The 23,773-nt window shown below is 43.6% G+C and overlaps 1 protein-coding gene across 7 annotated transcripts in view; it reads right to left on the minus strand.

Annotated features, from left to right (window-relative positions):
- Positions 1 to 23,773, minus strand: part of myo9aa (myosin IXAa) — a 102,810-nt gene that overhangs the window by 49,212 nt on the left and 29,825 nt on the right. For all 7 annotated transcript variants that reach the window (XM_060886634.1, XM_060886662.1, XM_060886617.1 and 4 more), the window contains exons 3-5: positions 3,671 to 3,765; positions 1,900 to 1,962; positions 653 to 752 (exon numbers count right to left, since the gene is read on the minus strand). In XM_060886634.1, the coding sequence (XP_060742617.1) occupies positions 653 to 752; positions 1,900 to 1,962; positions 3,671 to 3,765 (258 nt within the window). The remainder of the gene's footprint in view (positions 1 to 652; positions 753 to 1,899; positions 1,963 to 3,670; positions 3,766 to 23,773) is intronic.

Consider the following 23,773-nt stretch of genomic DNA (forward strand, 5'->3'; position numbering starts at 1 on the left):
TTCCAGAGATGCCAATCAACCTACCATGCATGTCTTTGGACCGGGGGAGGAAACCGGAGTACCTGGAGGAAACCCCCGAGGCACGGGGAGAACATGCAAACTCCACACACACAAGGAGGAGGCGGGAATCGAACCCCCAACCCTGTAGGTGTGAGGCGAACGTGCTAACCACTAAGCCACCGTGCCCCCCTAAGATTAAACAAATCTATTTTATTTATATGGGAATATAAACTCCAGCCTGCTTTATAGTTTGTTCAGAAAATCATCTTATAATGGAGGATTTTTTTTTTTTTTTTTTTTGCAGCGTGGGAAGTTACGCCTCCTTTTTTTGGACTAAGAGACACAGAAGCCTCGTCAGAGAGACAGAAAGCCTTGCAATTGTCTTAGAGGTTGCATCGTGATCTCGGAGGAATGATATTTCCACCCAGCGTGGAGGTGTTGAAGGATAGAAAGAGAGAAAAGGAAGATGTGACAGGAGAACTGCCAAAAACAGGAAATGTCAGACGCACGATATGTAACAAACTATGAGCTGTACACATGCTTGGATACTGTTTAAGCTTAGAAAAGCACACAGTTCTATAAGTAAACACGGACACACACACACACTTCAGTGATAATCAGATGCTCAACACTTTGGTGAAGGTGTTGTTACCTGACTGAGGTAATGGTATTCTTCAGGCTTCAGGAGGTGAAATGCGGTCCTCTCCTCTTCACTGGCGCCTGCCAGCAGGTAGTAAAACACATGGTAGTTCCTGTGAGAAAGAGAAAAAAAAAAACGCAGCTGGACTCAGGATCAACAAACGCAATAGTTTTTCCAGTGGTACAGACATACAGTGCTGTTAGAGAGAGATAGTGAGAGATCGTCACATCCACCAGCAGAGGGTCAGTGAGCAGGGTGCACTGCTGGAGGTCAAGGGTCACAGAGCAGCTGGAGCGGGACAAAGCCCCTTGCTAAGCAGTGAGAGCTTGAGGTCAGCAATCTGTCTCAATAAGTGACCATGACGGCATTAATGCTTACACACACACACACACTTTTCCTACACCTAGTGCACATCCATGTATTACCATAGACCTCTCTCTCTCTCACACACACACACACACACACACACACACAGACCCCTTTATTGAGCAGTAACAACATGGACCTACAGTTTGTGAGTCTTTGTGAGTTTATGAAAGTAAGTTTCCAAAAGAGAGGAGAAAGGAATTCACCCTTTCCTGTTCCATGGTAACTTTGAAAGATAAAGAGAGGTTTGTGAGAGTTTTCTAGCTGTTATAACCTGAGCTACAACAAGAACATCTTTCATAGACGTTCCACATTATCAGTTGCAACTTTTATCATTACGCGTGTCATTTATTAATAAACTGCACTTGATGGAAACTGCAGAACTGAAAGGTGTCATGTAAACCAAATAAAGATGTTCAGATGCTTTGTTTTGTTTTTTTTAATTCCTATTAGCTGTCTAGAGCCATGTGTCATTTCTGAAATCTTGGGTCTTTCCCTTGTGTCATATTACATCTGATACAAACAAACTGCCTACTGTATGTGGAGCTGAAATGCCACACCATTAGGAAATGATGGCCTGGCGCTCAGAAAACCAGAACGATTTCGCTTTTCCAATCACTTGGAGGGTGAGTTTTGTACATGTGACTGGAAAGGCTGTTGCACAAGGCTTAGACAGCAACGGTCTGTGTGGCACAATCATTCCCACATGTGGCCTTTCCAACACAAAAGTGGATTTATTCACACTGCTGCCACTGTGTCAGAGCTGAAGCCAACGACGGGATTTATTTTGTGTGAAGCAGGCTAATCAACAGCGAATCAACAAGCATTGTGTTCAGAACTACTGGAGACAAACAAAAAAATAAAGTGTGCGTGTGTGTGTGTGTGTTTCATACCTTTCGTTGTGTTCTTGGTAAACAAGCCGAGACTTCTCTAGCAGGTACTTTTCAACATAGGCGCTGGAACAGAGGTGATGAAAAATATAATCTTTCCATATGGTTTTAAAATAGCTGAATAAAAATTGAACCTGTTTTATTACAGTTTCTACCTGTTAAATTCTAAAATCTGATTGGTCAAGTCAGAATGCGTTTATCCAAATACATTGTTTTCTATAGCAACAGCTCATGCACACAAACTTGTACAGAAGACACTTCACATATTCACAATATACTCGCACACTCACTACACTGATGTCGGGTGGAAGCAGAGCTACACACTCCGTCTTCCTGTCTATTGAGAAGCGAATCAATGGATCCAGACATCAAAAGTGGTTGCTGATGTCTATTTATATCTCGGTATAATTCCGAATAAAAACACCTGCTGCTGCTGCTGGTCTATGAACACTGATTATGAAGTGTTTTTTTTCTGGGCTGCAGGCTAGTGAGTGTTCCAGCTGGATTCCCCTTTTGTTAATGCAATAACGGTTATTGTAATAATGATATTTTTGGGGCTTTTTACACCTTTCATGCGTTTTCTGTGATCAGATAGCTATCCGATGGTAAAAAGACCAGGTCTAAATGCCCTCCGAAACGTTTTCGAGACGGATATAAATCCGACCGTTCAAACCACTTCAGGAGGTGGTCTGGGACGCATTTCAGATGAAACTGGACAGGTGTAAATGAATGTGGTTGTTCAAGCCACATACGTCAGCGCTATACTCCTCCCAAACGGAAGTACGTCACTCGCAAGTGATCTTTCACTCAGGTGTCTCGTTGGGTCTTAAAATGCGCTGCTGCTTCCAGTGAAAATGCAGCAAACAGTAAACGCTGTTTTTTGTAACATAACCGTCGTAACGAGTTTTTCGTCTTCTTTTTTGATTGCATTCTGAAGACCGCATACACCAAAGTGTGTTCCATTTCAATTACCCCGGAAATGAGGTCAAATATATTTGCATTTTGGGCGGGAGTAGAAAGATCGGATCGATATCCGATTCGCCGAGACGCATTTATGTGGCCTGATGTAAATGGAACAGTTTTAACAAATCAGATAGCTATCGGATCAGAGACAACACATGAAGTGACCAGGTGTAAAAAGACCCTTTGTGTCAAGAGATGCCTAAAAATGTAATATTTAGATTTAATATTATTTTGCAGAGGTTTTCCTTAAAAATAAATAAATAAATAAATCAAAAGCTTAGGGGAAAAGTTGAGATCCCTTTTTCTCATCCCATTTCTAATTTCATTAGATTTCTCATCTCTTTCTTCACCCACACAGCTGTTCCAGGTCAAAGGTCAGCAGTGTACAACACCAGGATGTATTTGAAGTGTTTTGATTTCAGCAACACTTTAATGGCACAGAAACACAAGTAAGGCCTTCTTTAATTAGAGCTAATATAATGTATATAATTAGAATCACTGAGGCTGGAAAATGGTTAGAACCTTCAGGGAAAATGTGAACAAGGGGATAAAACGGTGTTGTTTAATAATGGATGAAACAAATGTTCACACTGCTCCTACAGTATTTTGTTTGTGCACAGTCACTTGTGCCTGTAGCTACCAGGAAAAAGGTAGCTTTCTATTCCTGTTAAATGTTCTTTACAATACTAATAAATGGGTGGAATATTTTGAAACAATTACTTGAATATTCTGCTATAAAATGAAAGTTGTAGATCAGTGTGAAAGATCCCATTGACTGCTGTTTAACTGCAGCACAAAAGCGCTCTCTTACCCTCTGACAGTGCCGCTCTCCTGGTAGTTGACTTGGATGAACTTGCCGAAGCGGCTCGAGTTGTTATTGTGGGCCGTCTTCGCGTTGCCAAAAGCCTGGGAAGAGAGGAACAGAAGGCGATTGTTGTAAGTGGTGCGACGGCTTCAATTTGCAAGAATAACGACATACAATAACAACAACCGCATGCACAGAAACCGGGCCAAACGCTGGGCAAACAATAACGGTTTGAAGAGAAAAGGACGCTGCATTTCCTGTGTGTGGCTAAAAATAATACTTCCAGTATAATATATGCAAGGGAAACAAATGAAGAGTGTCATCAGCTCCAGCTAAAACTATTTGTTCTTATTGGATGATAGTAGCACTTTCTTCTGTGGCGCCTCAGCTTGGTTCTTTCTTTACATTGCTTCTGATTCGTCGTTGGAAAGTTTCTCTTTAAGCGCATCATTTAGTTCGATTAAAAAGAAAATACTCATCTGATGGCTTCGATTGTGGACAACTAGTGTTGAGAGCTAAAGCGTTATACAAACTTGCCTTGCGTTAGCAAGTGGTCCGTTTTCTGAAATGAATACAGACTTAAACAGTCTGTTCTTTTATTGTGTTGCCTGTATATTTAAAAAAGATTTAAAAAAAAGACAATTTGAGCAGGAAGAGAGAGAAAAACTTAAATTTACAATCAAAACACCTCCATGTCAACAACCTCAACCATAAAGAGCACACGCTACCCTGTGCGTTAAACAGACAGCAGACAAAAGACCTGATTTTTCAAAAGAAAATCAGAGAAGCGTCTTTCATGTCTTTGATGTCTTGTTTCCTTTCTCCTTTTATCTGCATTTGTTCTGACCCTATTGCTTAAAAAGTAGTAGGTGTACTTTTCAGAGGTCTCAAATTACAATCGAAAGGGGTCAAAATAGGAAAATGCTTCAGTTTAACTCTAGCTGCTGTACTTTTTCAGAGTTTTATATGTTTATCCTGGGGGATTTCTGCCTTAAAAATGAAATAAAATAAACAAACAAACAAACAAATAAATAAATAACTGCGGACGAACGGCATCTGATGATGACTGGACAACTGAAATATGAGCTACGACTCCACCACACCTTCCTCTTTGGCCTGTTTGTGTTGTACAGCTGCCTGGAATGGAAAGCAGTCCTTCAGTGTATAAACGCCACAGTTATTTGTAGCTGCACCACAAGTAAACAAATTCCTCAGCAGGTCGCTTTGGGCTGCCTCTGTCCGTCTGGAGAACGGTCGGTCCACTCCCTTCCCTCCTAACAACCAGGCGCTCATACACTGATACACTAACTGATGCAATGGATCACACACAAGGGATTTCCACCACCCAGTTTTGATTCCAGATCCAGGGTTTTGTGGCTCACCAACACAGACACACTCTCACTCACTCTCTCTCTCTCTCGCTCTCTCTCTCGCTCTCCACACACATTGTGACACATCTGAAAAAAAAAGTAGAGTTAAGTCATATCCTCCAGCAGCGGATAGATGTCCAGAAAAGGTTACGTCAAGCACGGAGATTATAGTACAGATGGCTGCCGGATTTAGTCTGACAAACTAAATATATAGCCCTCTCTTTGGAAAAGGCTGGAGAAGCCAAACATCAAGTGGATGCTGTGCAGATCTGTGTGTGTGACATATTAATAGAGGCTTGAAGACTTTGTCATGTTGGACACAGTTTGGAAGACACCTCCTGGGGAAACGGGTCACACTGTGAAGGCCAATTCAGCAATTAAGAGGTCAACCTCAGCGTGTTTAAGGAAGCAGAAGACAGAGGAGTGCTTTCTGCCCATCAAGGTCCTGATTGAATGATCATTTCTTTTTAAGCCTGAAACCTCTGAAACCTTTAAACATTTTAAAGGGCTTTTTTGTTCAATGGTCATTGTTTTTTCTCGTGGCAGCGACTGAACTACTGTGTGCACATTAACCAGGAGTATCATGTTAGACTGGTAAAGACCCCCCCAAAGGAACAACATATGCAGACTGGACTGGTTTGAATGCAAATCTAAAATCACATCAAAAGGTTTGAGAGCAGCTGCAGTTGTCCAGGGTAAAAGGTGTATTACGCTCGTGAAGGCGGCGGCGATGCGGTTAGTCCATCAGGTCTTCATGGACAACGTGATGGCGTGGGCCTGGGCAGAGGCAGGCACACGTGAAATGATTAAATCCAGAAATATGACAGTCGTAAGTCTTCTCAGCAATGAACATGAGGGAATGTTTAAGCAGAGGAGAAGCAGAAGGCCTTTTCATGGTAAGGAGAGCAGAGAACTGGCCATGAGTCCCACAGGCCCAATAATCTGCAACAGCTTACTAGAGCTATGAAAAACAGCTGTATGCTGAATGCATAACTATACTCGTGTATGACGAGTGTGTCGCAGAAATCCCCACACAATCGTGTCCTGATCTGGCCTCGTTGTCCTGGCATCATTATAGGAACAATGCTGAATTACTGGCGTCACAGTTCTGCCTGCCACGGTGAAGCCATCGACACAGCATCTCGGAAGAGGGTTGTTCAGCGAAGAAGAGGAGCTATAGGCGTGGGAGCCACAAGGGAGGACTGCATTCCCACAGTACTTTACCATCACTCTCAGAGTGCTCTTATAAATGGCCCCTGAAATTATGGAAGTGCTTTTCTTGGATTTGTGTCAACATACCTTCAGGCCAAGTTAAAGTAGTGCTTGAACCTGGATTAGTACCAAAAACGGGTTAGGATTTTGACAGTTACTTTAACCTGTACAGAATGCAAACAGCTATAGTAAGACTGAGGCATAAACCAGAGGCGAATCAGAAAGGGCACTATTCCTGGGAATGTTCATCACTTGGTACCATAAACATACATGCATTAACACCTGGGGCAATTAAGTGCAGCCAATCCACCAGCAGAAAACGGGTGAAACTTCATATTACACAGTAACCTGAGATCAGAATCTGTTGTTACCCGCTGCAGCACTGTGGTACACGGATTTAACAACGAATGTTATTCCCCATATAGTGAGAGCAGAAAGTGAACAGGAAGCCGTTCTCCTATTCTTGGCCTAACTATCTATTACAAGGCATTAACACTGGGAGATGATTATGTCCATTATGTACTGTATTGTCTTACAGTAAATCACTACAATGACTGATAGAGCTGTAAAAATGCCATCAGTAGCTGGTATCAAGTCCTGATACACGTGTGACAAAATCTCAACAGTCGCTGGCTACATTTTTCACACTTTTCATACAAGATTTTTTTAAAGAATAAACCCATTCAAAAGCTCCAACATGCATCCATTCAAATGTATATGCTCACACGTATCCCCCCTCACTTTAATTTTATTTTTACATGAACCCAAATAATGATTAAACACAGAGTCCATCCACGTGTAAGTATTTAAGGAAGCTGTGACACTGAAACATTCAGAGAAAGTGACAAGAAGGTACAAAGCACGAATCTCAAACAGCAGCACAAACGGCGTCCTCAGCTGCTGTGTAATTAAAAGAATTAAATAAAGGAAAGAAAGCTCTCAGCTTTAGCTTCAGCCTCTGGATGCAATTAAAGCCTCCGCCCAGAATAAAACATTACACATCCGATACAGCTCCGCGCTAAGTATTTATCTGAGGCTCTTTGCACGCAAACGCATCCATGACCAAAGCAAATTTCCAAAGTACTGACCAACGCCAGAAGCAATGGACGGGGCCTAATTAGGGTTTATCTGGAGCAGGACTGTGCTCCCTTCCAACATCGCCCGATTACGACAAGAAAGATTAATTGATTATTTCAGCTCGGCATTAGGGTTAACTAATAACTACTGATCTAATGAGCAAAGAGCTAGAACAGAAAGATTAAATAATGTGAGTCAGGCGGGAACAAAGAGGGAAACAGCTTCAGGGTTTGAACGAGTTTGAACAGAGCTCCGTGTTTAAGCTGCGGTGCCTCAGAGCAATTAGTCACAGATCCAAAAAGGAAAGTCGTTCTCAGAGAAAGTAATCATGTGCCCTGTAAACTGTCTGGATGAGCTGGATATGAGAGGCATGTTTCATTTTGTGTTAGCCTTTAAGGTATTAAAGCGGACGGGGCGGAAAATCAAACTGCTGTCAGCGTGCGAGAGTGATACGATTAGATGCAGGAAAAATAACTGACAGGATCAAATGTGGAATAGGAAATTATAAACAGCAACTTTATACATGCTTTAATCTAATGGTCATTTCAGGTCATGTAAGGGTTAAAATGACGTTGTTTTTGCTCGCTCTTGCTACTGCTTCTCAGAGTTTGGCAATCAAGCCATCTCTGGACAAAAGTAATCATGATTAAAAAAAGCACAGGATGACACTTCAGTACAGCTGACTGCATCAGGAAATGTCCTCGGCCTCGCACCATAACGGCTCCGTATCTGTCCTGGTTTCATTCGGAAAGCTGTGAGTGTGGTGAGGAAGCATCGAGTCGTGAGTCAGTGCTCAAGCCCACCTCAGCGCCTGTGACATATCCTTCCTGACCATCATTTTATTCATTCCCTTCCACTGACTCAAACGTTCAAACATTCCTGGCATCCCACATGTACACATCTTATTCAGTCAGTCATTCTCCCCTGACCTAACAAGAAGGGGATAAATCCTTACTCATGTGACAAACAAGATACAGGAAACTATATAAGGTTGCTGAAATGCATGTTCTTGGGCTACAGTATAACCACACTACAAATGCATTACATCATAATTAAATAATAATGTCAAATTTATTTATTTATTTATTTAACAGGTTATTCATCTAAAAGCCTCTTTTTTTTGCATCAGAGGAAGCAGCATCTTAAATCAAAGACATCTCTCATCTCAAGGAGGAAATTTTTAAGATAAAGATTCTGCTTATCCTTCAAACTGTCAGCACACTTTCTTCACAGTGAATTAACGACAAAACTGCCATTATTTTATTCAGTCACATCATGATAAAATAACTGACATCCCATAAACACATCGTTTCAAAAGTCCTTAGCATCTCGATTGCCTTACGTCTAAAAAATAATAAGCAAAATACTAGGATGTGCTGGATCAAGTGCTATTTATACGCTGCTGAAAAATAAGGAAGAAAGATAAACCGATAGAATACATTTCTGAATGGAGAAAGTTGTACAACAAAGTTGGTGTAGCCTTTCTTACAAAAAACGGGCCGCTTCGTTATGCGGAAAGGAAATCCGTCCTGGACGTCGGCCAAGGAGAGGAAAAGTAATTTCCTTTTCTTTACATGCTAATACATGTATATTGTAGTAACCGCTTGACCTGTATATGTGCATAATGTAATCATCTTAACAGTATTTCAAGCTAAAACCTCGAAGCACAACTTGGCAGACTAAGTGAACATGTTCTTTTAATAAAATAACAGACTAATAGAATCATTTTTAATATAAAATCAGATTTGCAAAAGTCACAGTGGATTTTATTATATTACATTAAATTAGATTTTTTTTTTTTTTTTTTTTGTATTCCAGATGAAAACAACCTGGGGCATTTATTTATTATTGGTTATGTTAAGCTTAGTATGGGTCAGTATCTCTGTTTATATCAGAGTGCTGCTGAATATATAAATCTGATTGGTCAGAGGATGTTCATTCATCATTAGTTTGCAATAGCAGCAGTTCTGAATGCAAATCAAATGAGGTTTGTGGGATTAACGTGCTCTTGATTATTCTTTGCTACAGTGCCACATAATCCGAGTACAATAAATTCATTCATCCAAGACAGAAGCAGAATAGTTGATATGGTGGTATTTCTGTAACAAGATACGTATTTATCATTCGTGGAATGAGTCTTCGGTGTCAGGGCTGTATAACAGGTTTTCTCCATAAGAAAGATTTTAGGACAGACTTTGTAACGTGTAAAGCAGAGTTTTTGGTTTTATTTTCTTAAGACACTAAAAAGTTTGAAGCGCAGAATTGTACACAAAGTCTTTGCAGGCTGTATGATTAAGATTTCCTCTTTGAGTGGAACTAAGGACCTTTTTACACCTGGTCACTTCATGTGTTTTCTCTGATCCGATAGCTATCTGATTTGTTAAACCTGTTCCATTTACATCAGGCCACATAAATGCGTCTCGGCGAATTGGATATCGATCCGATCTTTCTACTCCCGCCCAAAATGCAAATATATTTGACCTCATTTCCGGGGTAATTGAAATGGAACACACTTTGGTGTACGCGGTTTTCAGAATGCATTCAAAAAGAAGACGAAAAAACTCATTACGACGGTTATGCTACAAAAAACAGCGTTTACTGTTTGCTGCATTTTCGCTGGCAGCAGCAGCGCATTTTAAGACCCAACGAGACACCTGAGTGAAAGATCACCTGCGAGTGACGTACTTCCGTTTGGGAGGAGTATAGCGCTGACGTATGTGGCTTGAACAACCACATTCATTTACACCTGTCCAGTTTCATCTGAAATGTGTCCCAGACCACCTCCTGAAGTGGTTTGAACGGTCGGATTTATATCCGTCTCGAAAACGTTTCGGAGGGCATTTAGACCTGGTCTTTTTACCATCGGATAGCTATCTGATCACAGAAAACGCATGAAGTGACCAGGTGTAAAAAGCCCCTAAGAGACACAAACCTGTTCCAGCATGACAATGCCCCTGTGCACAAAGCGCAGAGCTCCATGACGACATGGCTTGCCAAAGCTAGAGTAGAAGAACTTGCGTGTCCCTGACCTCAACCTCACAGACACCTTCGGGATGAACAGGAATGCCTCAGCTCAGTACATTTACAGTATTTGGCAGACGCCCTTATCCAGAGTTCCGAATTTCAACTTCTCTCAAAGCGGTCAAACAAGCACACACGAGTGTGACGGGTCAGGTTACAGGTTATATACTGATGGCTGTGCGTCGTGACATAAGCAGGGAGAGCTCAGATATACACCATACTGTCAGCACCACAGTACATGTGACATTTTCGGTCCCAGTGGCTGAATTCGTTCAGAATGATTTTCTGGTTAAAATGAAACTAATCCATAGCTTGTCCTGCCACTGGAGGAGTTTCCAGGTTACAAGGATTTGTTTACAGGCTCTGGTTACCAAGTTTCAGCTGACATGTGACTGAGAACAAAACAATAGTCTTTGAATGCAGCGTGAACTGGTGATGCTTGTTATGTAACGTAACTAAGAGCGTTATGTGAATGAGAGGAGTCATCTAGAGGAGTGATTAAAGCGGCAGACTTTCAACTCACCTAATCCTACACGCAGGCTATAATAAGTTGGACAAAGCATATCGAGCTTGACAGTATGAAGAGTGAAGGGAATAATAAACAATAATGGAGTCAAATCAAGCAGAGGCTCATTTTTTTGGGCCCAAAGTTGCAAGTGCATTCCACAGCACACAATGGCTTAGTGTTTCCTCGAGGCACTGTAACTGGAGCGAACTTAGGGGCTTCTCTTTTCTCTGGAGAGCACTACAGAGAGCAGATGAAGAGCGGTTTATGCGAGCCCACTCAGGAACAGACTGCTCTTCTCTGCTCTATTCAAATACCTAAACCAGTGCATTCAGTTTGATTTCATCTACTGGTTGAAGATGTTATATGGCTATAACATATACTGGTTATAGGTTCTGTTGCTATGCTCTGATTTTCAAAAACCCTTCAATTAAAAAAAAAAAAAAAAAGAACTACTTTAACTTCCAGTTATTGATGAATTCATTTATGGTATATTCGCTAAGATGTACAGATAGTAGTTTACTAGCCAGGGTGACAAAAATAAATAAATCAGCACATTTTTTTTAAATGAACTAAATCTCTCAGAAATCATGTGGACAGGGTGAACTTTGGAAACCCAAAGCTCCATCTTGATCCGGCTGCTTTGTTAAGAACAATGATCATCGCTGCTGAAAAGACGAGATTCGTGAACCAAAAACACACAAGACATCCATATAAAGTACTAAACTAATGTGATTCATTGAGGGGTTTGTCTGGGTCTCTCGCTCTCTCTCAGTCTCCAATTTTAAAATGTAAAAAAATAATTATTTATTACTTGTCTCAAAGGAGAGATTGCAAAAATAATCTCGTGTTTTTGCGTACACAAGGTTTCAAAAGAAGTAATTCCTTAGTAATTATACATTTGCTAGCTAAACATAATAGCTGGAAAAAAGCCTAATCATTGGCGCAATGCAAAAATGAAGTCTAGCTGAAGTAAAGCCTTGGCCATTGATTGTGACTCAATCTGGTGGTCAAATTGGCCCTGAACCCCTTAAGACTCATCTGGTCCTGCTCCTGGAAACTGACAACAACGGTCTGGACACCCAGTCCTATTTTTGAATAAACTATGTGTTTGGGAAGCAAGTCATTTCAACACTATATTTAGATCAGTCTGAACATAAACATGCCCCTAGTTGGTTCTCACATGCTGTCTGAGAGAAACACTAGTTGCTTAGTCTGTATAAAGTAAATAAATGAACAAAATTAGATACGTCATATCAACATTTTCTTTATTGAGAAATGCTGATAGGAAACCCAGCTGATATCAGAGCAGACCTTATAGCAAGGTGTATCTGTAAAACCCGGCTTTGGCACGTCTTAAAGGTCTTCGTAGGTCACTTGAAATAAGGGAACCTGCACTTGGTGTATTCTGAGTGCTAACTCCTACGTGAAAAGGTCTTTCCAGCTCATAAATACACAGTTCACCCATAGTAATGTGTATTGTCCACATTTGTCCCTCACAGTTATATTATACAGCTGTGGTGCAGCTGTTGGACATTAGGTCTGCAATATCGAGAGAAACTGGAACACACACGGATGTGATAGACACGTGCAGCAGGAAGTGGGAGTGGAAGACATAGCTGAATAGTGATCGAGCACTTTCTCTGTGCTCAGAGTCATAAAGAACTGAAAAGAATGAAGTCCATTCAGATGATTCATGAGTCTCCCAGCTAATGGAACCCTCCACACGCTTTCATACATGCCAACCTGACCAACGCACACACACACACACACACACACACACACACACAACACAAAAAGAGCATTGTGAGACACGGCAACCGCAGCAGCTTCTCTTTGGTTAAAAGCAGTATAAAACGTAGAGATGGCACAGACGCTGGAGAGAATCTCTATGAGGCAACTTGGGAGTCATTGCTGCATCACTCTGAGCACCATAGCAAGAGATTTCTTTATCATTATTAATTCTAGCACTTTTCTTTTTCTTCCTAAGTTGAGATCACCCGATTGCTTGAAATACAAAATGTGAAAGGAGATATCGGACATGAAAATCTGGCATGTTGGTTCTGGGTCCATTTCTCCACGATATATATACTGTACATGTGAAATATCAAAATAATTGACAGAGGATCAAAATAATCAGAGTAGTCACACAGGAGCCAGAGGAAAAATGGAATAATTTTCAGTTTGTATTTCAGATTCTCTAGTGTCATGCTGTCATTAAGAATCGAATCAGACCTTTTTTTTCTTTTAACAAAAGAATATTTGACTAGAAGCTGTAGTAACAATAACAGACAACAGGTAAGTGAGTCAATATCATGTGTTTCATCATTAAAACACTACGATTAACATCCTGGGTCACGTCAAAGTATCCGAATGAGTACAGCACATTAAGGTAGATGATACTAATGATCATTCTATTTCAACAGCTTCAGTGCTCAGTGTTTGCTCAGAATGTAAAAATGAAGAGCTTGTACGTTTACTTTATGGATACGTTACGTTTGAACCCGAGTCTCCAACGACGCGTTACTGAATATCATCACTGTGTAATTTCTACAATTAGTCATTTTAAGTTATTTTAAATACTGATCTGGTTTTGCAGCAGATTGACCCGAATCTCATGCACGGTCACGACTGCTCTGCGTCACACACCATCCATTACTGTGATTATGAACGGTGCAATATGGACAGTGACAAAACACTGGTCCATGCCAGGATACATTTGAGGGAGCTGCAGACTGGTGTATCAGATTTGTTATGAACACCATAAAAATATGTCAGCTTTCTTTCTGTGGGAGCGAGACTAAAGACTGGGTTTATCAGCCTTCAGGTGTGTGTGTGTGTGAGAGAATGAGAGAGTATGTGTGAGAGAATGAGAGAGAAAGTTGTCAGTGCCAGGGCAAGGTTAAACCCACTGAACCTAAAACACACTGCAGGTTTACAGTGGCCTTTGTGTTCACACTTAAACCCAACACACACACACACACACACACACACACACACACACACACACACACACACACACACACACACACACACACACACACACACAGAGAGAGAGAGAAACATGCAAATAAACACAATGTTTTATGTGGCCTGATTATATAAAGAGCTACAGCAGGGTGGATTAACTCAAGAGTTTCTGTGGATGTGTAGGGAAGAAATTTCATACACTCCCCTCCTGTGTGTGTGTGTGTGTGTGTGTGTGTGTGTGTGTGTGTGTGTGTGTGTGTGTGTGTGTGTGTGTGTGTGTGTGTGAGAAAAGCCACTGCTCAGATTTAGTCAGCAGATCTTTATTCAATGAATCGTGCTATTGAAAACAAAAGCCATTAACACATATACACTGACACATACATACAGGGACAGTCACAGACACATACACACACGCACACACACGCACCCCTCTGGGAAAAACAAAAAACAACAAAAAATTAAACGGCACATTCTTTATACATCTGGCACAAACTTCAGTGTTTTCAGCCTTTTGTTTGTATATGAATGTAAATGTGTGTGTTTTATCAATTATTTAATAATTAATATTAATCCTTTTTTTTCCCCCCATTTCTGAAAAATGAGTCTGTGTGAAAAGCTGTGCCTGTCCACCACAGGAAGGCAGGAAGAGGAAAACGAGGCCAGGCGTGGGAGGAAGCAGGCGGTGCAGAGTGAGGCGTCCCAACACCATGCAGGAATGAGACACGGACACTGAAACAAGGCAGACCAGTGAACAACAGCAAGCGATATTCAGGAGAACACACTCTAATAGCGGTCACTCTGATCCGACACTGGACATGTGCTGGAAACTGAGATTGGTGTTTGAATAAATGATCATGTTCAAACCTATAAATACATTCAAGCTCTTAATTGACTTTCGGTTTCTTTAAAAAGATCAAATCTATTTCTACATGGCATGCTAAACAACGTGCTAATTTGTCCATGCAAAGAAAATTCCCCACACACAGCAAATGTGAATGAGGAGGAACAAAGTTTAAGTCTGTGCTCTGACTGGAGAAGACGGTCACATACCAGAGCTGTTAGAGTTTGGACAAGTCAAGAAAACAGATGTTTGATAATGTCTGATTGCTGTTAACATGCTTTAGTGTTTTGGAGTGAAGCGCTAAACCTACTAAAGTAAACACATTTCACACCTTAGAACTACTGCACCTGGTTTCTGTTCAAACCAGAAAAACATTTGTGGTTTCTGGAGACCCGAAGAACGCACTGAAATAAAAACAACAGAGAAGTGGGAGAGTCCTGACCTGCTGGAACTCAAACCTCACTCTCAGCATGTATTTATAAAGCCAAGAGTCTTGCTGAGGAAACAGTGCAGAAATATCGATCATTATTATTGTAGATCAGCACATGTTGATCAGAGCGATGTTCCCACAACGGCCAGGGACGTTTATCCTGATAGAGAAAACACTGGGCTCCCTGCTGACAGCTGAGGGCAAGGAGATGATGTTACTCACACACACACACACACAGTCTGTCACACACACACACACACACACACACAGTCTCTCTCTCACACACACACACACACACACACACACACACACAGTCTCTCTCTCACACACACGCACACACACACACACACAGTCTCACACACACACACACACGCGCACACACACACACAGTCTGTCTCATGCACACACAGTCTGTCTCGCACACACACACACACAGTCTGTCTCACACACACACACACAGTCTGTCTCACACACACACACACACACACACACAGTCTCTCTCTCACACACACACACACACACACACACACACAGTCTCACACACACACATGCACACACACACACGCACACGCAGTCTGTCTCATGCACACACAGTCTGTCTCGCACACACACACACAGTCTGTCTCACACACACACAGTCTGTCTCACACACACACACAGTCTGTCTCACGCACGCACACACACACAGTCTGTCTCACGCACGCACACACACACACAGTCTGTCTCACGCATGCACGCACACACACAGTCTGTCTCACACACACACACACAGTCTGTCTCACACACACACACACAGTCTGTCTCACACACACACACACACAGTCTGTCTCACGCACACGCACACAGTCTGTCTCACGCACACGCACACAGTCTGTCTCACGCACACGCACACAGTCTGTCTCACACACACACGCACACACACACAGTCTGTCACACACACGCACACACACACAGTCTGTCTCACGCACGCACACACACACAGTCTGTCTCACGCACGCACACACACACAGTCTGTCTCACGCACGCACACACACACAGTCTGTCTCACGCACGCACACACACACAGTCTGTCTCACGCACGCACACACACACAGTCTGTCTCACGCACGCACACACACACAGTCTGTCTCACACACACACACACAGTCTGTCTCACACACACACACACACACAGTCTCTCTCTCACACACACACACACACACACACACACACAGAGTCTCACACACACACACAGTCTCACACACACACATGCACACACACACAGTCTGTCTCATGCACACACAGTCTGTCTCGCACACACACACACAGTCTGTCTCACACACACACAGTCTGTCTCGCACACACACACAGTCTGTCTCACACACACACACACACAGTCTGTCTCACACACACACACACACAGTCTGTCTCACACACACACACACACACACAGTCTGTCTCACACACACACACACACACAGTCTGTCTCACACACACACACAGTCTGTCTCACACACACAGTCTGTCTCACACACACACACAGTCTGTCTCACACACACACACACAGTCTGTCTCACACACACACACACAGTCTGTCTCACACACACACACAGTCTGTCTCACACACACACACACAGTCTGTCTCACACACACACACACAGTCTGTCTCACACACACACACACAGTCTGTCACACACACAGTCTGTCTCACACACACACACAGTCTGTCTCACACACACACACAGTCTGTCTCACACACACAGTCTGTCTCACACACACAGTCTGTCTCACACACACAGTCTGTCTCACACACACACAGTCTGTCTCACGCACACACACACACACACAGTCTGTCTCACACACGCACGCACACACACACAGTCTGTCTCACACACGCACGCACACACACACAGTCTGTCTCACACACGCACGCACACACACACAGTCTGTCTCACACACGCACGCACACACACACAGTCTGTCTCACGCACGCACACACACACAGTCTGTCTCACTCACGCACACACACACAGTCTGTCTCTCTCACTCACACACACACAGTCTGTCTCACGCACGCACACACACACAGTCTGTCTCACGCACGCACACACACACAGTCTGTCTCACGCACGCACACACACACAGTCTGTCTCACGCACGCACACACACACAGTCTGTCTCACGCACGCACACACACACAGTCTGTCTCACGCACGCCACACACACAGTCTGTCTCTCACGACACACACACAGTCTGTCTCACACACACACGCACACACACACAGTCTGTCTCACGCACACACAGTCTGTCTCACGCACACACACACACACACAGTCTGTCTCACGCACACACACACACACACAGTCTGTCTCACGCACACACACACACACACAGTCTGTCTCACACACACACGCACACACACACAGTCTGTCTCACGCACACACAGTCTGTCTCACGCACACACACACACACACAGTCTGTCTCACGCACACACACACACACACAGTCTGTCTCACACACACACGCACACACACAGTCTGTCTCACGCACACACAGTCTGTCTCACGCACACACACACACACACAGTCTGTCTCACGCACACACACACACACACAGTCTGTCTCACGCACACACACACACACACAGTCTGTCTCACGCACGCACACACACACAGTCTGTCTCACGCACGCACACACACACAGTCTGTCTCACGCACGCACACACACACAGTCTGTCTCACGCACACACAGTCTGTCTCACGCACACACACACACACACAGTCTGTCTCACGCACACACACACACACACAGTCTGTCTCACACACACACGCACACACACACAGTCTGTCTCACGCACACACAGTCTCACGCACACACACACACACAGTCTGTCTCACGCACACACACACACACACAGTCTGTCTCACGCACACACACACACACACAGTCTGTCTCACACACACACGCACACACACACAGTCTGTCTCACGCACACACAGTCTGTCTCACGCACACACACACACACACAGTCTGTCTCACGCACACACACACACACAGTCTGTCTCACGCACACACACACACACACAGTCTGTCTCACGCACGCACACACACACAGTCTGTCTCACGCACGCACACACACACAGTCTGTCTCACGCACGCACACACACACAGTCTGTCTCACGCACACACAGTCTGTCTCACGCACACACACACACACACAGTCTGTCTCACGCACACACACACACACACAGTCTGTCTCACACACACACGCACACACACACAGTCTGTCTCACGCACACACAGTCTGTCTCACGCACACACAGTCTGTCTCACGCACACACACACACACACAGTCTGTCTCACGCACACACACACACACAGTCTGTCTCACGCACACACACACACACACAGTCTGTCTCACGCACGCACACACACACAGTCTGTCTCACGCACGCACACACACACAGTCTGTCTCACGCACGCACACACACACAGTCTGTCTCACGCACACACAGTCTGTCTCACGCACACACACACACACACACAGTCTGTCTCACGCACACACACACACACACAGTCTGTCTCACACACACACGCACACACACACAGTCTGTCTCACGCACACACAGTCTGTCTCACGCACACACACACACACACAGTCTGTCTCACGCACACACACACACACACAGTCTGTCTCACGCACACACACACACACACAGTCTGTCTCACACACACACGCACACACACACAGTCTGTCTCACGCACACACAGTCTGTCTCACGCACACACACACACACACAGTCTGTCTCACGCACACACACACACACACACAGTCTGTCTCACACACACACGCACACACACACAGTCTGTCTCACGCACACACAGTCTGTCTCACGCACACACACACACACACAGTCTGTCTCACGCACACACACACACACACAGTCTGTCTCACGCACACACACACACACACAGTCTGTCTCACACACACACGCACACACACACAGTCTGTCTCACGCACGCACACACACACAGTCTGTCTCACGCACGCACACACACACAGTCTGTCTCACGCACGCACACACACACAGTCTGTCTCACGCACGCACACACACACAGTCTGTCTCACGCACGCACACACACACAGTCTGTCTCACGCACGCACACACACACAGTCTGTCTCACGCACGCACACACACACAGTCTGTCTCACGCACGCACACACACACAGTCTGTCTCACACACACACAGTCTGTCTCACACACACACAGTCTGTCTCACACACACACAGTCTGTCTCACACACACACAGTCTGTCTCACACACACACACAGTCTGTCTCACACACACACACAGTCTGTCTCACACACACACACAGTGTCTCACACACACACAGTCTGTCTCACACACACACAGTCTGTCTCACACACACACAGTCTGTCTCACACACACACAGTCTGTCTCACACACACACAGTCTGTCTCACACACACACAGTCTGTCTCACACACACACAGTCTGTCTCACACACACACAGTCTGTCTCACACACACACAGTCTGTCTCACACACACACAGTCTGTCTCACACACACACAGTCTGTCTCACACACACACAGTCTGTCTCACACACACACAGTCTGTCTCACACACACACAGTCTGTCTCACACACACACAGTCTGTCTCACACACACACAGTCTGTCTCACACACACACAGTCTGTCTCACACACACACACAGTCTGTCTCACACACACACACAGTCTGTCTCACACACACACACACACACACACACAGTGTCTCACACACACACACACGCACACAGTCTGTCTCACACACACACACACACACACAGTGTCTCACACACACACACACAGTGTCTCACACACACACACAGTGTCTCACACACACACACACACACACAGTGTCTCACACACACACACACAGTGTCTCACACACACACACACAGTGTCTCACACACACACACACAGTGTCTCACACACACACACACACGCACACAGTCTGTCTCACACACACACAGTCTGTCTCACACACACACACACAGTGTCTCACACACACACACACACACACACAGTGTCTCACACACACACACACACACACACAGTGTCTCACACACACACACACACACACACACACAGTGTCTCACACACACACACACGCACACAGTCTGTCTCACACACACACACACACGCACACAGTCTGTCTCATGCACACACACACACAGTGTCTCACACACACACACACAGTGTCTCACACACACACACACACAGTGTCTCACACACACACACACACAGTGTCTCACACACACACACACACACAGTGTCTCACACACACACACACAGTGTCTCACACACACACACACAGTGTCTCACACACACACACAGTGTCTCTCACACACACACACACACAGTGTCTCACACACACACACACACAGTGTCTCACACACACACACACACAGTGTCTCACACACACACACACACACACACAGTCTGTCTCACATACACACAAGGAATAAGGATTAGTTTCACATAGAGTGCATTTGACTGACTTGCCTCAGAAGTGGGAAGTAGGAACTCGTCAAAATGATGGAGTTTCTGACCTTTGTGTTTGCGTAACAAAGCAGTGATCTTTTCTGAACCAAATGCACTCTTGCATTAGCTTACTGTGTATTCATCCTTGCCAACGGGTTTAGTCCTTGAAAATCTGAGATTTGTTTTTTTCACTCACGAGGAAAGTATTTGGGCATCGCTGCCAAATTTGGTCCACTTTATCAGCCCACTTCATTCTCCTGAGACTTGTGTGCTACAGCTGCTGAAATTAGGAGTCTCGTCTCGGCTTCTTGACTTTATCGGCTATAACTTATCTTTATTCATTCTTAACAGTGCATTAAGGAGTCAGAATGATATGAGGTAATGTATCATGATGAAGACTGAGATCGCTGAGACTAGCCGCCTCGTGAAGGATCTCGGACATCTACGTTATCTCTCGTCCATCACGAGGGCAGCGTGGTCTACTCTGGAAAGTTTCCCCATGCGTATCCCAACCCTACGATTTTACCAACATTCCTAGGAGGTGGGCAGAAGCTAATCTATGGCCAAACCATAAATATTTCACAACACCAGCCATTCCCATATTTCATAAACACTACAAGTTGCCAGAACAGACTTTTGCCAGGCAAAAAATAAAAATAAAAAATTGACTACTATTCCTGTTGTAAAGAAACTAAGGTGCGTGTTGTTGAGGGCTCGGGTGGAGTTACTGACCGACACTTGTAAATAAAAGTGAGATAACCGCAGTTTGGAAGGACGGTGAGACGTCTGTGTTAGTTACATGCCAGGCATTAGCTGTATAAACAGTGGGGGGGACATGGAGATCGCTGACATAGATCCAACCTGGAGCTCTTAAGAAAGGAGGCCAATCTGATTAGCTCAGTGACAAAAAGACAAACACAGGGATTCCCTCCCATTCCTCTCATCTCCCACTGAGCATTACAGATGCTCACCCACAGCACTTTTGCCCTGGAACTAAAAAAAAGGCAAGGGTTCAAGACCCAGGAACCATCATGCAAGATCTTACTTCAGGTGGCATTTTAATGTAGAGCAAATATTCATCTTCATCAAAAACCCTTTCAATGAGCTGTAATACACCAGGGCTTTGGCTGGAGTGATCCTGGAAGAAACCACACCCACTGACTGAAAGGTGTTCTATGAACTTCATATGTAACAGGCTAAATGTAATGAATAAGTGAATGGAGAAACAGAGAATGGAAAAGATGTGTATGGTTTGCGATACAACCAGTTTAAATCACACACCACAGTTCACCAACAGGAAGTAGATCACTAATAAGGGGCTCAGATATCATAAAGGCACTAGTGCTCTTGGGAGCGAATCGCTTTGCTCTACCACCTTCTGTTCAGATTTTGGTTTTGTACAGTTCTTAAGTCATTTACTATGCCACAGGCAACATTCCAGAGAGAAAAGAGCTTTATTCTTAGCGTGGCTGCGACGCTGCTCGTCTTTCAGGCCAGTATCGGAGCGTAGTTCAAACACTCGCATGCCAGAGTGAGGCAGGGACGGACATCAGGTTAAGAGTGAGACTCGAGTTGAGTCAGAATAGAGTCAAAATTGCACAAAGCCAATAAAATGGTAATAAAAATAAATTAATCTGTAACTACATAAGGATACAATCACTACTTTCCCCCTACACAAATACTTGTTTTTGGTATAAGAAAAAAAACTAATACAATAATCTGTCCCTATTAGTAACAGAAAGACAGACAGAAAGACAAAGGGAAAGAAAATGATGCGTTTTTACTTCACTTCAGAGTCTGGGGTGCTTCTTAAAAGTGACCACATAAAACATCAGGGCAAAACGGGGGGTATGTGGTGGTGTTGAACTTCTGAACAGAAAGTTACAAGTTCAAATCCCAGGTCCACCAAGCTGATACCGCTTGCCCTCTCTCAGTTGTATAAAACGTAAGTCCATCTGTTTAAGGTCGTCTGCCAAACGGCAAAAACGTCAGAAACAAAAGTAAGCACTTTAAACTGATGTAATCATTAACAGTCGTGCTTTAAAAGATAACTGCTGCCTACAGACAGTCATGTATGTATCAGGACTTTATGAAACTTTTTTTTTTTGGTTTAATATTTAGTTTTAGTTCATGTGATAAGGCTATTCTTTAGAATATAATACGACATAACACCCAAAAGCACTTGAGAAAGTATTTTTATAGCAAGGTTATATACTTTCTAAAACAATATTCAGCCATCAATCCACTAGGAATTGAAACCAAAACTCAAACAGTGTGTCATGAGTTCTGTACACGTTACCCTCTGTCTGTACCACCTAATTTCCCTTAATCGCTTATAGACACGATGACCCCAAAGCTCTCAGCTCCATTAAAGTTGTATAAAATGATTGTTTAGGGTGGAGACATTGTGTGTGGACTAACTAAAGTGTCTGCAAATCTCTTCTTAAGATGAGCAGAGCATCAATAATAATAATAATAATAATAATAATAATAACAATAACAATAACAATAATAACAATAAATATAGCTGCAAGCAGCGATGACGGGCCTTCGCACGTTTGTTCATCGCTATACGGTGCCTTCCAGAAAACAATGCACGGTGGGCAAGTGCATCAAGTGGGTAAATATCAGTGGACTATTTTATGTTGTTACTGACCCATTTGGGGACTGTAGGTAAATGAAACCCCACATTTTAGACAAACGGGGGCGCTAGTGAGCCACTTAAGAGACACACCTTTGTCTGACCTTTTTGTCCACACTTAACAGCCGACAAATGTGATGTATGTGTCAAATTTCAAGTTAATCTAAGCACGCCAAAAGACTTAAATATGCCTGAAAAAGAAAGTAAAGTTTGACACGTTACTATGAGAACAGTGTTTGAGATATCAAAAATCCGTTCGCAATTTCGCATCTGCAATATCTCTGCACCATGTTGGCCAAGTCTGGTCTCAATTGCATGAATCCCCTAGGAGGAGTATTTAAAAGTTTACTGCATGAAGCTGACAAAAAATCCACCTTTGTGACTGACACACTTCCTGGGGCCTGTTGGTGGCGCTATACCTGGGACTCACAATAAGCACATAGATGCGATCGGAATCCTTGGCCGAACATACACACCGCGTGTCATCACAATAAGACATTTTTTGCTTTAGATAT

The sequence above is a fragment of the Tachysurus vachellii genome, chromosome 1, assembly GCF_030014155.1.
Source record: "Tachysurus vachellii isolate PV-2020 chromosome 1, HZAU_Pvac_v1, whole genome shotgun sequence".
NCBI classification, from domain to species: Eukaryota; Metazoa; Chordata; class Actinopteri; order Siluriformes; family Bagridae; genus Tachysurus; species Tachysurus vachellii.